Raw genomic sequence first — 16,576 nt, 5'->3', positions numbered from 1 at the left:
AAAAAAAAAAAAAAAAAAAAAAAAAAAAAAAAAAACCTTAAAGATTGGGCAATCCTAGCTAAGTTATTGGATGTTCATTTGATAACCAGAATATTACAAGTTCAATTCTTAGCGACGCAACCTATTAAATTCCTTAGTTTGAGTTAATCAGTTATGAATAATTTAGATCTATTTACTTTATTATAGTTCTTTGTCAGGTCAGATTTACACTATCTCTGATAGTAGCTATAATTTTTCAAGGTAAGTTACTCAAAAAAAAACAAAAACAAAAGAGATTGTCCTTAAAGAACAAGTACAAAAACCTTAACGGGAATATATGCCTTAATTTAATAATCACTTCAAGGTTATTGTGAGAGGTTGACAAGACGTTCTCCTAATCCATTTTACACTTAAAAATGGCATTTTTGCTCAATGAAACCTTGGATATCCTTCATTTGATATGCACATTTACCGCCCCATTTGGGAGGGCATAGAATATAGAATAGTAATCAGGAATTGTATGCTCGGAATCGTTTGTTCTTTTTTATTCTTTTTTACTAATAATACGTTGTAATGTTTAAAGAATGCATTATTATTACACATTTTAATATCATAGTGCCAACTCAAGTGATCGAATTGATATTCGATTATTCCCATCCCTTATTTGGATAGATGTCAGGTATTCATTGGATTTTCTTTACATAAGATCTTACTAGCTAGTGTATATATGGTAGATGTTAGCATCAAAATTAAAACTTGACATTTTAGGCCTCCGCACTCAACAATCCCTCCCAATACATGACATAAACTATTGCTATGAGTGTTTTGAAAGAGTATTGGTATTGTCTATCATAATCGATTGTTTGAATTTTGAGTACTGAGATTCTTTATTTATACGTATTACAAATATTGGCATTTTGCTATGGCGGCCAATCGGAAGATATCCTGAGTTTAAGTAAAAAACATATAATCTAATAGCCTAACTTAGCATCTACTCCACTTTTCATATTGATACCACGATCTATGGTGTGTTTGGCGAATTACAATGCGATGCCTATCCGAACTATAACTATTTTTTTTAATAATAAAAGATACCGGTGAATACTATCTGAAAATATGTAGAGTGAACCTAGTTCTTGTGTAATATAATAGTCCGTAAATTAAATTAAACCATATAAGACCAAGGCATTATATTGATTATGGGGACCAAGGCAGTCAAGCTCAGCTCTTTCGTGGAATAAAAAGGGAGTATGTGTGTTATGTTTACCTTTTAACCTCAACAAACCTTATTCTTCTATGTTGTCCAGACAACGAATATCGACAATAAGTTTGTATACCGTGAGTCAAGGCTCAGACAGCTACATGAATCCTAAAAGAAATATATTTCAATTTTAAAAATGATTTATATTTTTAAATAAAATAAGCATTTAATTTAGTTCATATGTGATGATGAATATATATTTGTTATTTAATACTTCACTCAATAATACTATATGAACACACGACCGTACAAATAATTATCTGCATAAAAAACTTTATTATGCATGCTCCTACCATGGAGACAGGTAGAGAAAATAAATTACGGAGTCTATGTACCTTAAGTAGCCTATAAACCCCCAAATGCCTACATAAGTGTCCACAATATAATCAAATAATTCATACCTTCCTTTGTTTTTTTTTTTTTTAAAATCGAGAGTAGGATAGATTTAAATCCTCGCATGTACCCTACTAGCTGCTAGCAGAGCAAAAATGTATGAAACTATTTTGAATTAGTTAATTAATTGAGTTGTGTTCTAAGGGCCAGCATTAATGATTAATGAATTGAAGGGTGAATAGGTGAGGTGGGGACGCACCCAACAACAAAAACATATGCCATCCGACTCGGACCATGATTGGTGTTGCTTGTCATTGGCTCACCTCTAAACTAAAAAGACCATAAAAAAGCCTTAGATCTCGTTTGTTGCTTTGTCTTTAATTTTTTTTTTCTTTTAAACTTTTCCCAAACATAAATTACTTCGTACTGTTGTTCTGCTACACCATATATGCTCTCGAGAATGCGAATAGAATAATATTCCATTCTCGTTTAATTTTTAGGATGGTTTTCCCCTAGTAAGTTTAGAGTCTCAAGTTCAAATGGTGGCTAATTAGTTATTAATTCGGTTATATATATTTGTTATTAGTTTTATTTTATTGTATGAAGTTGTAGTCTTTTGTGTAATAATTTTTTCATTAGAAGAAACTTAGTCACTTGTTTAATTAAGACATAAAGCTATTCATGCCCATATATCATTCGTTCAGGTAAATTTGTCTTATGACCCTAGCTGAAAATGACCATAAGAAGATAAAACCAGTTTAGATTATGCATAACTAATAAACTCAAATCGAGAAGTTAGGCTAATAACCAACTTCCATATATAGGGAGTCGAACTTTGATTACTAAGCCAATTGTCCATATACTATTATCTCTTAGAACAAGTACAATTTGTGTTGCAACTCTATTCTGTAATGTTATATATGACCCTAGTTAATTAAGATCGTAACGGATAGGAAACCTTTCAAGTATGCTTCTGGCTCCTAACCGTATTTGAGTCACGGTAAATTTCAATTTCACACTTTGAGCGTATGAGAGCTCCAAAAAAATAGCTAAAATAGTAGAATAACAATATATCTCTGTGCTTCCGAATCTTCATATACAATCAAAATATTTATACTAAACTACTAATACCAATAATTTTATCCTAAAATTATACTAACTATATAAAATAATATTATGATATACATAACATCTTCCTACTAATCTATATTCAATCACCTTCAAACATTACATACCAGACCATAATTGATTATATTATTTCTATTAATTAAGTCCTCATTATTTCTTTCCTTTTACTTATATCATTTAACCTCTCATCCGGGGCTCTCAATGAGAGACCGGGGTATGCCATGCGGAGAAGACCGTGACATCTAACTTTAAGATAAGATAAATACAAAAGATGTGTTATCATGGGAAAAGATGTGGGGTGAAATTGAGCAGGAGCGTATCTTTGAGTCAGCCATTAAAAAACATAAAAGATGGCGCTTTCAATTTGCCACAATTGTGGCATATATATCATTCATATATGCATGTCTCTTTCATGAAATTTCTCCAAACAAAAAATAATAATAATAATAATAAAATTAAAAATGGAAAGAAGACAGAACAACGCGGCTACGGATATGGAATTCTGCTGTTGTTCTAGTGGTTGGTATATATCATGCTGACAACTTGGTAGGGATGTGGGACTATCCTATATGTTTTGGATCCAACTCTAACTTGAAATATATAACACTTCACATATATGTAAATATTTAATTGTAAAAATAATGTAAATATTATTTGTTGTAATATTGAGTGATGAGGAAAACTCGCAGCTACTACTTGAGGGCGTGTATGAGAAAATTTATAGTCTCTATGTTTTATTATTAGTTGTAATAGTTAACGTATTTAAAGTGAATAATCAATTCACAAAAAATGAACGATATTTTTTGTGCGAATATTATAGTTTTTGCTCAATATTTTGTGGGAATATAAATTTTCTTCTTGATATAATTGATTTTTTTTGTGAGCATCCAAGAGATTGGGTATTGGAATAGTATATATATGTGTGTGTTTATAGTATAACCGTATAAGTCATCTAGTCAAGAATCTAATTGAGGATTTTGATTATGAGAATCAAATTTTGTTAAAAATTATGTGTGAGTTGTTTATTGGAGAGTCACTATAATTTGATTATGCGAGTTGTAAATTTTAACACTTCACATCTTTCAGTACAGATATGTTTATTTCTCATTTATTAAAAATTATGTGTGAGTTGCAATAATCTTCATTTTTGGTACCTAAGTTAGTGTTAAAATGGTGTTCATATATAGTACTTATTATATATTAAAGAATCTCATGAAAATTTTATAATTTATAGTCTCCTTGAATTTAAGTATCACTCTATAAGTCATAATAAATCACACAGAAGTAGTAAATAAATCGCATTACGAAGACCCTACGTGATGGATTCAACCGAGAAGGTGTTAGCAAAAATCAATCGCATGATCTTTTGGTACAAAAATCATGCTCCACTCATGTCCATTTGAGGCTAAAAATGCAATACGAGTATCATTTTTCATTAATATTGTTCGTCGTTATAATATAATTAAAAATATTCGTTAGTTTATATATTTGTTGGTATTCCATTCACAGTTTGGAAGAATATATACATACATACAAATATACACACACAAACAATATAGTACTGCCCGTTATATATAAATAAATAAATAAATATATATATATATATATATATATATATATATGTGAATGATTTAAAAATAAATAATTAAGAATACAAAAATGTTTAAGAAGCGTCATTAGCATAGATGGTTTCTATAGTGTTAAGATAATTAAAAGGTTATGAGTTCGATTCTTGTAGTGAATATTAATTAAGAATACAAAAATGTTTACGAAGTGTCATTAGCATCGATGAATATTAATTCAAACATCAATTATATAAAATATATATTTAAATAAATTCGGGGTGGTGTAGGGCCTCCCGAGGTGGGCATAGGCTGTTAACCCGAACCCGAAATAATACCGGGTCTGGCCTAAAACCGACCACAAGGCAAAGCGGTATTTTAAGTTCGGGTCAGGGTCCGACTCCCAACTCCCTCTCGCAACCCCCCGGCGATCGCCTCCCCTCCGCGAGACTCCCAGACTCCCTTCAAGAAGTGCTCCGGCGTCCCCTCCCCTTCGCCACCGGCGTTGCTCTCCGCTCGCTCTGAGACCGGCGTCGCCTCCTCTTCGACCTTCGCCGGCGTCGCCTCCCCTTCGACTTCGCCGAGCGGGTAAACTCATTTTCTCTTTTGATGGTCCATATAAGACTGTGTATTAATGATACTGATTCCTTCTGTTTAGTGATTTTCATTTTATGTTTTAGTAGTCTAATTCATTTAATGATGATTTTCATTTTATGTTTTAGTAGTCTAATTCATTTAATGATACTGATTGTGTTGATTCTTAGTAGTCTAATTCATTTAATGATACTGATTGTGTTGATTCTGGCTGTAAACTCATTTTCTCTTTTGATGGTCCATATAAGACTGTGTATTAATGATACCGATTCCTTCTGTTTAGCGATTTTCATTTTATGTTTTAGTAGTCTAATTCATTTAATGATGATTTTCATTTTATGTTTTAGTAGTCTAATTCATTTAATGATACTGATTGTGTTGATTCTTAGTAGTCTAATTCATTTAATGATACTGATTGTGTTGATTCTGGCTGTAAACTCATTTTCTCTTTTGATGGTCCATATAAGACTGTGTATTAATGATTCTGATTCCTTCTGTTTAGTGATTTTCATTTTATGTTTTAGTAGTCTAATTCATTTAATGATACTGATTGTGTGGAAGAAAATTTAGAAGTAACAAAGAAATGCAGTGAACCTCAGTGTAGAAACAGATATTTGGGAAAGAACAGAGAGAAATTCTAGGGTTAAGGAGAGAAAGAAGAGTGAGAAGAATAGAAATTGATTGTATTTCCAAGCATAAAAAACTTTCTCCACAATCCACAAGGTATAAAACTCCACAACGAGCTCCATTGAGCTCCTAATTTGCCGGAAAACCAAAACAGAAAACTACAGCTGTAAAAAGGGAAAAAGACACACTCAAACGACGACGTCTGATGCTGGTGTAACTGCCCCTCGACCATTAGCTTAAAACGACGCCGTTGGACTCCTCTTCATCAACCGTTATAACAAGTGCGTCAAACGACACCGTTTCCTTCCCTTTGTTATTTCCCAATTCCGGTTCACTCTCAGCTCTCCTTCTCTCAACCTTCTTCCTCCTTCTCAGCTTCAATGCCATTAATGGCTTCCATCCAGGCTGTTACATCACCCGCCTCTCCAGGTGATCCTTGTCCCCAAGGATCAAAAGGGGGATACTGGCTCTTGATGTGATAGTAGTCTTCCCAGGTAGCCTCCTCCTCGGGCAGATTTGCCCACTGAACCAAGATCTGTGTCACTGCTCGATTATTCCTCTTGACCAACCTCTTGTTCAGCACTGCTACAGGTTCTGTCTGGACTTGGCCCTCATGTCCCAAAGTTGGGGGGTCAATTTGAGCCACCACCCCATCCCCAACTCTTCTCTTGAGTTGGGAAACATGGAAAACAGGATGTAGGAGGGATCCAGAGGGCAGTAGCAGTCTGTAAGCTACCTCTCCAATCTTTCCCACCACCTTGTATGGACCATAATACTTAGATGTCAGTTTGAGGTTGCTCCTGATTGCCAAGGATGTTTGTTTGTAGGGCTGGATTTTTAGATAAACCCAATCACCAATGTTAAATGATCTTTCACTTCTGTTCTTGTCTGCCTGAACCTTCATCCTGTTCTGAGCCTGGCTGAGGTTTTCCTTCAAGGCTGCTAAAACAGCATCTCTCTCTGTTAACCAATTGAAACTCTCATCCCTAGCAATAGAATTAGAGATCAACAAGGGAGGAGGATAACCATACAAAGCCTGGAATGGTGTGCATTTAAGTGCAGAATGGTAGTTGGTATTATACCACCATTCTGCTAAATGTAACCACCTCTCCCAACTCTTGGGCTTCTGAAATATCATGCATCTTAGGTAGCTCTCAACACACTTGTTCACCCTCTCAGTCTGGGGATGATAGGCAGTAGAAAGGTTTAACTTGACCTGCATATTTCTGAACAAGGCCTGCCAAAATTTACTGGTAAAAACCTTATCCCTGTCTGATACAATGCATCTTGGTAAGCCATGCAATCTATACACCCCCTCCATAAATAATTCAACAATACTTTCAGCAGTGTAGGGATGTGCCAAGGAGATAAAGTGAGCATACTTTGTTAACCTATCCACAACTACCATAATGACATCTTTGTTTTTAGACTTTGGTAAGCCCTCAATAAAATCCATGGATATGCATTGCCAAGCCTCCTCTTGTATATTCAGTGGTTGTAGAAGGCCTGGGCTTACCACATTTTCATGTTTACACCTCTGGCAAATGTCACAAGTCTGTACTAGAGCCACCACATCTCTTTTCATGCCCTTCCAGTAGAATAGACTCTTCAATCTCTGGTAAGTGCCCACCTGTCCAGAGTGACCCCCAAGGGCTGACTCATGCAATTTTAATAGTAACTCCCTCCTAAGGTTCCCAGTAGAACCCACATATAATCTGTTTTTATACCTTAGGAGGCTCCCAACCACTGAAATGTTGGGACCCACAGCAGGGCTGATCAATGTGGCAGACAAGTGATCAGTTGCCCAATCATCTCCCACATAGCTCTTAGCTATTTCTTCCATCCATTGGGGTTGTACTGCTGTAATGGAGTTGGCAATTGCCTCACCCACTGAATCCAAACTAGACTCTCTTCTAGATAATGCATCTGCTGCACTATTCTCTGAACCCTTTTTGTACTGAATTGAATAGTCCAACCCAAGTAATTTGGTCAGTCCTTTCTGTTGGAGGGCTGTTGTTATCTTTTGCTCAAGAAGAAACTGTAAACTATGGTGATCTGTCTTTATTGTAAAGTGTCTCCCTAAGAGGTATGGTCTCCATTTATCCACTGCATTGATGACTGATAAATACTCCTTCTCATAGATAGACATTCCCAAATGTTTCCCACCAAATGCTTTGCTAAAAAAAGTAATGGGTCTTTCTTCTTGTAATAGGACATCCCCCATACCTCTATAACTGGCATCTACCTCAATCACAAACTCTTTTTGGAAGTCAGGTAATGCTAGTACAGGGGAGTGGCATAGGGCTTTCTTCAGATGTTCAAAAGCCTGCTCAGCATAAGGAGTCCAATTGAATGCATTCTTCTTTAACCTCTCTGTCAAGGATTTACTGATTATCCCATACCCTTTGATGAATCTCCTGTAGTAGCCTATAAGCCCCAAGAACCCTCTCAAGGCCTTCACAGAGATAGGTTTAGGCCAAGCAGCCACAGCCTCTAGTTTTGAGGGATCAGTTTGTAGCCCTTCCTTGGAGATGATGTGCCCCAAGTAATTCACCTTGTCTTGAGCAAAGGAACATTTGCTCATCTTTGCTAACAGCTGATGTTGTCTCATGAGCATTAGTACTTCCCTCAAGTGTCTCCAATGTACCTCCCAACTAGGACTGTAGACCAGGATATCATCAAAAAACACCAAAACAGGTTTCCTTAGTAAGTGCTTGAAAACCTGATTCATGAGGGCCTGAAAGGTGGCTGGGGCATTGGTAAGCCCAAAAGGCATTACCCTGAACTCATACAAGCCTTGGTGAGTTCTGAAAGCCGTTTTGAACTCGTCTCCCTCCCTCATCCTGACTTGATGGTAACCGGATCTCAGGTCTAGTTTAGAGAAGCAACTTGCCCCAGCAAGCTCTGAAAATAAATCTTCCACCAATGGTATAGGGAATCTGTTTTTGACAGTGATATTGTTAAGTGCTCGGTAATCAATGCAAAACCTCCAAGAATTGTCTTTCTTGGGAACAAGCAACACTGTGGAGGAGAAACAGGAAGTCTAGGGGTAATAACACCTGCTGTTAGCATTTCCTCCACTATTCTCTCAATAGTGTTCTTCTGGTCAAAGGAATATCTATATGGCCCAACATTAACAGGTTTAGCTCCAGGAATTAGGGTTATGGAGTGGTCAAGTGTTCTTTTGGGTGGTAGGGTAGTGGGTTCCTGGAACAGGTCTTGGAACTCCTGTAACAGGTGAGTAGTTGAGTGGTGTACCTAGCTATATGAATTTAGCTCAAATTTTTCTGCCAAACATTGGTTCTCTGAATATATGAGTAATTATTCTATTTGATTATTGTCCAAAACATTGGTTCTCTGAATACAATCTTCTGAGCTTTGAGTTTTTTTTTCTTCTTCAGATATATGGCTTTTGTGGGTATTCAAAATGTTCAGGTATGTTTTGTAGCATTTATGATTTTTAACTTAATTAAAATATTATATTTGTAATTTTAATAATTTTGTTTTTTTAAATAGATGTATTTTTCACATACGGAGCAAATAGATACACAGCTTTTGGAGGTTCAACATCAAAGACAGGACGGTATGTATATATATATATATATATATATATATTGTGTATTTATTATTTTAATGTTGTAGTTATATATATATATTTTTTTGAATTAAGGATGTTGCTTGCCTGTATGTCTTGCGGAGCTTGTGGGGATAATGTATAGCAAAGAGACTAACACTCCTCACATCCGCCTGTCTTCGCAAGAGTTAATCGACTGGGTGCCCATGGTATATCCGGAATTTTATCAAAATAGTCGGTATGCGATTGTCACCGGGGGGTTATATTTTTTACACCCTATTCACTGCTTAGATTATCTGAAAGAGGGGGGTATTTGTGAAGCCATGCATTATCCATTTACAGGCCTGAGATCTCCTCTATCCAATAGAAGAACGAGGTTTGAGGTTAGTATTGTAATAATTTAAATATTTAATTTATATTTTATGAAAATTTTAAATTACTATTTTAAACTTTTTACTAATATTTAATTTTTTTTAACAGGGGGTCAAATATAAATGTGGAACAACGGGATTTACTAAATTTAGACCTGAAATGGTTGATGTGTTAGTTCAGGTACTCCAGCAGTGCCCTCTTTTCGGGGTATTACACCTTGACCTACCTTTTATAACGCTTCGAAGAGGGGTAAGAAATTTTTTATTTATTTGTTTTTTTTTTTTTTATTATTAATTTATTAATAATTTATTTATTAATGTTAATTATTTTTTATTTAATTTTGAAAGGAGATTTATCCAGGGCCATTGAATATTAGACGGAATAGACGGATGGTGCATGCGGTTTTAATAACGGGATATGGAAAGGTAAATAATACCCCATGTTTGGAAATAAAAAATTCATGGGGTATTAATTGGTGTAATGCCGGCTACGGCTTAATTGGTCTTGGAGCACTTGAATGGGTTGGGTATGTTGGTGATGTATATAGGGTGGAACCCTGAGGACTAAAGTGGTGATATCTTATAGGTATTACCTCATTTTGAAACTCTGTGGATGCATCTGTGTTATTTTATTTCAGAGATGTGATAGATTTGCAAATTATTTGGCATACCATAACACACAGTAATAGTAGTTCTGGTTGTAGTACAATGATTTCATATGGTAATATGTCAATTTGTATATTAGAATCTAATTAGAATTTTATTGTGGGGATATATAAGTACTTAGCCTAATCATAATTGACATTAGTGATCTGCAATAATTATTGTGATCACAGGCTTTGAGATTTTATTGTGTTTTTATTTTGCATTATAGTCCAAATAACATTAGTTAATACTTGAGTTTCAGATTTAAATTGCTGTTGACAATGCTGCCTCATGCCAACTTTCATTGCATTTCACAGGTCTAGGCTGTTTAAATACTTGGCATATATGGGTATGACTTCAGGAGCTTGTGATGTAAACTTGAGCGTAGTCTTTAATCTGCAGCAAGCGACATGTTTACAATGCTGGGTCTGACTTGTTTTTCCATTTGTATACTTCATGTGTAAATGTAGTTACCCGCCGTTTTCTCTGTTCAAAGACCACATTTTTTTCTTCGTTTGTTATGTTCCCCTTCCGTTGAAAACAATGTTTTTCCTTCTTCCTATTAGGCTTGGGGAAATATGTATCATGTTTTGAAAATTGAGAGACAACATTTACACTACTAATAATTCATGGTAATATTGATAATTGTCATATTTGTGAGGGACATAGACTACCGTTTTCCCCTATATAAATGTAATTCATGCAATCAAAATTACTATAAGTTGAACCTTTTAAACTTAAATTTAAATTATCAAAAATTATAACGTTTGATTGTCTCACGCCATCCATGTTGTGGATTTCATCTTATCGTCAAATCCATCCAAGAACTTCTCTCATATCGTTGTACTTTGACATGATACATTTTACTATGTAAATCAATTTATTTGAAAACTGTTTTGACTTTTGAAACCATTTTTGTACGACTGCTTAGAAACTTTTCACCACGATTAAATTGATATGATATTTTATTTTTAGCCTCTTATAAAAATTACATCAGTTAGGTTTTGTGCCTAACAAGGAGAGAGGAAGAAAAAGAAGCACCCAAAAAAAAAAAAAAAAGTGTTGCTTTGTGGGACCTGTAAGTCATTCCTACACACATAACTTGTAGTTTTGGTATATGGACTCTAAAAGAGTGAAACTCTCTATCATATGTCCTGATCTTAGTAATAGAAGAGAGAGAAAGTTTTTTTTTTTAAATAATAATAATAATAATAATAATAATAATAATAAAAAAGAAGAGAAAGAAAGTAATTTATGACTCACTTTTTTAGATGAATCATATATAGCATTTCATGTAAAAAAAAAAAAATAGTCCAAGTAAAAAAGCTTGTCTATCTAGTATCGAGTTCCATACTAAACTATACACTTTTGTGCACAAGAAATCTAATCATTCTAACCTTAAACCAAATTGATGGAGCTCATTTGTACATTGTTTGTAGGGGCCACGGGGTATTTTTATTCAAAAGATCAGAGTCGGTGTATCATTTCAACTTTTAGCTTTGAGGTCATAATTTCTGCCGAGGCACCGGGCAATTTAAGAGCCCCACATATGTCTATCATTATTGTACAATGCTAAAAAAAATGTTGCTATAAATTGAGTACGTGACAACGTTACCGCAGAGAAATACATAGTAAAAGCTAATGTGATATATATAGTCTCCTCTCCCCTTCTTATCAAAACAAAATGGCTGCCAATAATAATATACCATTATCAGTTCTTACATCTCATGATATGCATAAAGGTAGTCGTCGTTCCGCTGGTTTTCATCCAAGCATTTGGGGACACTATTTTCTACCTTATTCTACTCAAACCAAGGTAGGGTTTATATATATACTTAATTGTTAATTAAAGTACAGTATAGAATTTTCCTTTTAACTTGAAATGGTCTACCATCCACGGATCGGATAGGAGGGTAAGGCTCGGACGCACCTTCTTGAGTTTTTACATGTTTTTATTCTTAATTAAGAATATTTCTTTCAACATGATCATTCTGTTCATGAGTATACACACAATATTGTCTATGGCCCTAACTGAACAAAAGATTGATGTAGCTTTTTGTATTCAGTTCTCAAATTAGACTGAATGAATTTTATTTTTCGATTAAAGGATGATGGAAACATAAACTCTTCAAAGTAAAAAAGTAATATTTTTATACAAAACATAATTCCTTTTTATTTTTCGATTAAAGGGTGATAATGGACATATATACTCTTCAAGGTAAAAAGTAATATTTTTATACAAAACATAATTCCAATACAATATAATAATACTTTGGTAAAAGGAAAGCGAGGTGTTGTATATGCAGGAAGCAAATACACAAGAATGTCAAGAGCATCAACAACTAAAGGAAAAGGTGAAGAACATACTTGTTGAAGCCCCACAAATTTCTTCTCAAAAATTAGAGTTGATCAACAAGATCCAACGTTTGGGGGTGAGCTATCAATTTGAAAAGGAGATTGAAGCAACATTGCAACTCATTTTCAGGAGGTACTATGAATCGAATATCCAAGAAGATGATGAGAACGATCTTTATATTGTTTCTTTGCGCTTTCGATTACTTAGACAACATGGTTATCCTGTACCATGTGGTAAGTTTTTAAGAAAAGCTACTAACAAAAATTAAATACTCCATATAAAGGTTAATTATACACAAAAGGTGGGATAATCATGAATTTTGCAGGGGTTTTTGAAAAGTTCACTGGATTTGATGGAAAGTTCAAAGAATCTGATAATGTGCAAGCAATCATAAATTTGTACGAGGCATCACATCTTAGGGTGCACGGGGAGAATATTTTAGATGAAGCATTAATATTTTCCACTTTGTATCTACAATCCATGCAACCAAACCTGACCAATCACCTTAAATCTCAAGTCAATGAAGCACTAAAGCGGCCAATTTGGAAAAGATTAACGAGGATAGAAGCAAAAAGATACATATCAATTTACGAATTTGATGAATCACACGATGTTGTACTGTTGAAATTTGCAAAGTTGGACTTCAACATGTTGCAGAAGGAACATCAATGGGAGATAGGTTGTCTCACAAGGTAATTAAAGTTAAGTTTTTAGCATCAAAGTTTAGTCAATTTGTGTTTAGACATACATATATAGTATTCACTTGTACAAACTAATTAATTAACCAATCAATAATATAATATATATGTATATTCAATATTAAGTATAGGTGGTGGAAAGAACTGGACTTCGCAAAGAAATTACCTTTTGTCAGAGATAGATTAGTCGAATGCTATTTGTGGGCATTGGGATGGAGTGTACTTTGAAAAACAATATTACCTTCCAAGGAAATTTCTTACTGAAGTTCTTGCAATTGCTACGGTTATTGATGATATTTTTGATGTGCATGGAACCCCCGAAGAGCTCTTTCTTTTCAACAATGAAATCCAGAGGTTCTATTCATTGAAATTTTATTTATTTATTTGTACCTAGTTTCTTTCATACCATGTTAAAATATGTATTCCACATGTATTTTAGCTAAAAGATTAACCGATGATATCTATTTCAGATGGGATGCTAGTGCTATAAATGAATTACCAGAATATATGAGGGTTTGCTACATTGCCCTTCTTGATATTTATGCTCAAATGGAGAGAGAATTAGGCCCAAAAGGTCGAGCATACCAAGTCAACTATGCTATATCTGAGGTGTGTATATTTAGTTATACTTATTTGTTAAGTCGAATAATACTATGCTATATCTGAGGTGTGTATATTTAGTTACACTTATTTGTTAAGTCGAATAATGCATATGAATTTCATTTTTTTGATCAGTTGCAAACTTCTAGTTATAAAATTATTGTAAGTCATTGTTTCTATTAAAAAGGCCGGAGACTAATCCAAAATTGGCATAGCAGTCCGCTTACCTTTATTTGATATATATAAGTTATAAAGTTTTTTAGGATAATAATAAATAATCATCAAATTTTGTTTTCCGTTGTGGTTTTAGATGAAAAAATTAGTGGGAGCATATTATGAAGAAGCTAAGTGGTTTCATGACGGTAGTCCACCAAATTTTGAAGAGTACATGAAAAATGCAATTGCATCATCTGGTTATATGATGGTAGCGACTTCTTCTTTAGCAGGCATGTCGGAAGATTTTGCGACTAAAGAGGTCTTTGATTGGGTGACTAACGAGCCATTAATGGTTAGAGCCTCAGCAATCATTGCCAGATTAATGAATGACATTGCTGGACACGAGGTAACAAAAATATGCTATATACACATATTGGGTGCTCGACTTGGCATTTACCCTTTGTCGGCCGATCTCTACTCAACAATTCCCCCTCCTAGTATCAACCAATTTTAAATTTTATTGTTGGGGCTCAAACCCGTGACCTGACTCTGATACCAAATATATGGAATTTACGAACAATATAATGGATTTGTACTATTTGTATAGGTTGAGCAACAAAGAGGGGATGTAGATTCAACCGTGGAATGCTATATGAAACAATATGGAAAGTCTGAAGAAGAGACCGTCAAAGAACTTCAAGAACAAATCACCAACGCGTGGAAGGATATTAAACAAGAATGTCTCGAACCTAATTTTGTCCCAATGCCTATACTCATCCAAATTGCCAACTTGGCAAAAGTAATTGATTTGCTTTATAAATATGGGGATATATATACGCATTCCACAACCGAGCTCAAAGTCGTCATTACCTCTCTATTGATTGATCCGGTTGTGTGATGTTGTTACTAAATAAATGTAATCGTGTTGTTTTTGATTTTTTTTATGCTTTATGTTTTGGTTTGTGTGATAAATATAAGCTTTTTATGCTCCATTATATGGGACATAAATAGTTTATTGTTTTGAATAAGTGTGAACGTCAAACTTAAGAGTCATTCATTGTTTCTGTTTTGAAGATTGGTGTATGACTTAATCACAAGATGTATCTGAACTCGTATAAAAACCCTCAAATGTTGGGCTAAATTCATACTCTGATCTTCTTTAGTTTTTTGTCACTGGAAGTATATCCTGGACAAGGGTCTATGTTACCTTGTAAACCCTTATCCAAAAATAACATTAAGATTTTGTACTCGTTGGCCCGTACATTTTTATAAATATATAATATACATATATACTCTAATAGAGTAATATTGACTTATGAGATTATCAAATTAGAAACTGTGATATTGATTTTATGGCTATTAAATTCTTATGTATTTACTATTTAGGTAGTTAACTGTCTAACTAGCATACTAAGTAGTAATTACTACCTTAAAATATTTTGTTGTAAATTTTTATTGTTTCAAATTGGGAAAATTACTCTTACTACGTAGTAGTTTGTAGTTACAATTTGTAAACTTATTCTTATTAATGGTGTTAAATTATTAATTGATTTCTTTATTTTCATGTAATAATTCGTAAGTTAAATAGTTGAAAATAAATATGTGAACTTGTAAAATTAATTTAGAAGGAATGCATAACCTAAATTAGTTGATTTATAATTTTTAATATTTTTTTTAGAGCTATGAACCAGGCCGGATTTAAATTTTATTTTTTTGGATCGAGTTTGACCCGGTCTGAACTTTAATTGGACTGGGCATGTCCGGTCCAAAAAATAAACTGACCAATGACATGCCGGTCCAAGCCCGTCCGTTTGGCATATCTAAATTGTAGTTACAGATACATAGTCTGTTATCTAAAAGTACATATTATGTTAACGGTAACCGTAACCACATATTATGTCCACATTTTTTTTTTGAAATGTTATGTCCACATTTTTAATTACTTCTTTTATTCCTCTCTCCTTGTTGACCACAAAGCCTAACTGATGTGATTCTTATAAGAGGCTAGGAATAAACATCAATTTAGTCATGGTGAAAAGTTTCTAAGCAATTGTACAAAATGGTTTCAAAAGTCACAACATTTGTCAAATGAATTGAATTACATTAATGCTACACATGCTTTAATTTTAAGCAGAAGCATGAATACTTAATGTAAAATGTATCATGCCAACGTACAACGATATGATAGAAGTTCTTGGACGGACTTGACGATAAGATGAAATCCACAACGTAACATGGTGTGAGACTATTCAAAGTTATAATTTTTGATAATTTAAAGTTAAGTTTAAAAGTTTCAAGTTATAGTAATTTTGATTGCATGAATTACATTTATATAAAGGGCAACAAGTCAACCCAATGGGGTAGCTCAAGTGGCAAGTGAATTCTCGGGTTCAATTCCCACAAGTGACGATTCCCCGTGGGCCAGCTCCTGTGCCTTCTGGAGAGAAAGACCCGAATAATGCTTGTCACGGATTCGAATAATTGTGAAATCCCCATAGATGATTGTATTAAACATGTTTATAACATGTATATATAATATTCATTAAAGTTTGAGTTGTTCTAAATATAATTAAGTTTTGGTTCGAAACTGGCTAAAAGGGTAGGTATCTTACATACCCGTTATCATTCCTAATAACATTTAAGATGATAGATTATTGATTTTATTCATATAAATCAGTAAATTTCATATTAA

At 34.0% G+C, this 16,576-nt stretch overlaps 3 protein-coding genes across 4 annotated transcripts; all 3 read left to right on the top strand.

The window, feature by feature from the left end:
- Nucleotides 1-4,643: 4,643 nt before the first annotated feature.
- On the top strand, nucleotides 4,644-10,738 carry LOC116002523 (cysteine protease-like). Of its 2 annotated transcripts, none has more exons than XM_031242679.1 (7): nucleotides 4,644-4,851; nucleotides 8,886-8,919; nucleotides 9,001-9,067; nucleotides 9,155-9,441; nucleotides 9,539-9,679; nucleotides 9,778-10,015; nucleotides 10,392-10,738. In XM_031242679.1, exons 2-6 carry the CDS (start codon nucleotides 8,890-8,892, stop codon nucleotides 9,988-9,990), a joined length of 738 nt encoding a protein of 245 aa, XP_031098539.1. In that variant the 5' UTR covers nucleotides 4,644-4,851; nucleotides 8,886-8,889; the 3' UTR covers nucleotides 9,991-10,015; nucleotides 10,392-10,738. The 2 variants fall into 2 exon arrangements, with proteins under 2 accessions (XP_031098539.1, XP_031098538.1); XM_031242678.1 differs by having other exon boundaries at nucleotides 4,645-4,851; nucleotides 9,778-9,855.
- A 1,014-nt stretch (nucleotides 10,739-11,752) lies between these two features.
- On the top strand, nucleotides 11,753-14,234 carry LOC116001489 (valencene synthase-like). Its single transcript, XM_031241362.1, has 6 exons — nucleotides 11,753-11,890; nucleotides 12,381-12,663; nucleotides 12,756-13,122; nucleotides 13,599-13,737; nucleotides 14,039-14,178; nucleotides 14,228-14,234. The coding sequence occupies exons 1-6, from the start codon at nucleotides 11,759-11,761 to the stop codon at nucleotides 14,232-14,234; spliced, it is 1,068 nt and encodes a 355-aa protein (XP_031097222.1). The 5' UTR covers nucleotides 11,753-11,758.
- Nucleotides 14,228-14,915, top strand: LOC116000970 ((-)-germacrene D synthase-like). The gene is made up of 2 exons (XM_031240850.1): nucleotides 14,228-14,290; nucleotides 14,492-14,915. Exons 1-2 carry the CDS (start codon nucleotides 14,234-14,236, stop codon nucleotides 14,780-14,782), a joined length of 348 nt encoding a protein of 115 aa, XP_031096710.1. The 5' UTR covers nucleotides 14,228-14,233; the 3' UTR covers nucleotides 14,783-14,915.
- The last annotated feature ends 1,661 nt before the right edge of the window (nucleotides 14,916-16,576 follow it).

Source organism: Ipomoea triloba, chromosome 13 (genome assembly GCF_003576645.1).
Source record: "Ipomoea triloba cultivar NCNSP0323 chromosome 13, ASM357664v1".
NCBI lineage: Eukaryota > Viridiplantae > Streptophyta > Magnoliopsida > Solanales > Convolvulaceae > Ipomoea > Ipomoea triloba.
Note: the sequence above shows the minus strand (reverse complement) of the source record. Positions and strands in the feature narration are given on the sequence as shown.

Excerpts from the sequence above, each read along its gene's own strand:
- LOC116002523 (XM_031242679.1), top strand. The coding sequence starts at position 8,890 with ATGGCTTTTGTGGGTATTCAAAATGTTCAG. Across the intron at positions 9,442-9,538 it reads ATAGAAGAACGAGGTTTGAG|GGGGTCAAATATAAATGTGG; the intron begins GTTAGTATTGTA and ends TTTTTTTAACAG. Across the intron at positions 9,680-9,777 it reads TTATAACGCTTCGAAGAGGG|GAGATTTATCCAGGGCCATT; the intron begins GTAAGAAATTTT and ends TAATTTTGAAAG.
- LOC116001489 (XM_031241362.1), top strand. The coding sequence starts at position 11,759 with ATGGCTGCCAATAATAATATACCATTATCAGTTCTTACATCTCATGAT. Across the intron at positions 12,664-12,755 it reads TGGTTATCCTGTACCATGTG|GGGTTTTTGAAAAGTTCACT; the intron begins GTAAGTTTTTAA and ends TGAATTTTGCAG. Across the intron at positions 13,738-14,038 it reads TCAACTATGCTATATCTGAG|ATGAAAAAATTAGTGGGAGC; the intron begins GTGTGTATATTT and ends TTGTGGTTTTAG.
- LOC116000970 (XM_031240850.1), top strand. The coding sequence starts at position 14,234 with ATGGTTAGAGCCTCAGCAATCATTGCCAGATTAATGAATGACATTGCT. Across the intron at positions 14,291-14,491 it reads ATGACATTGCTGGACACGAG|GTTGAGCAACAAAGAGGGGA; the intron begins GTAACAAAAATA and ends CTATTTGTATAG.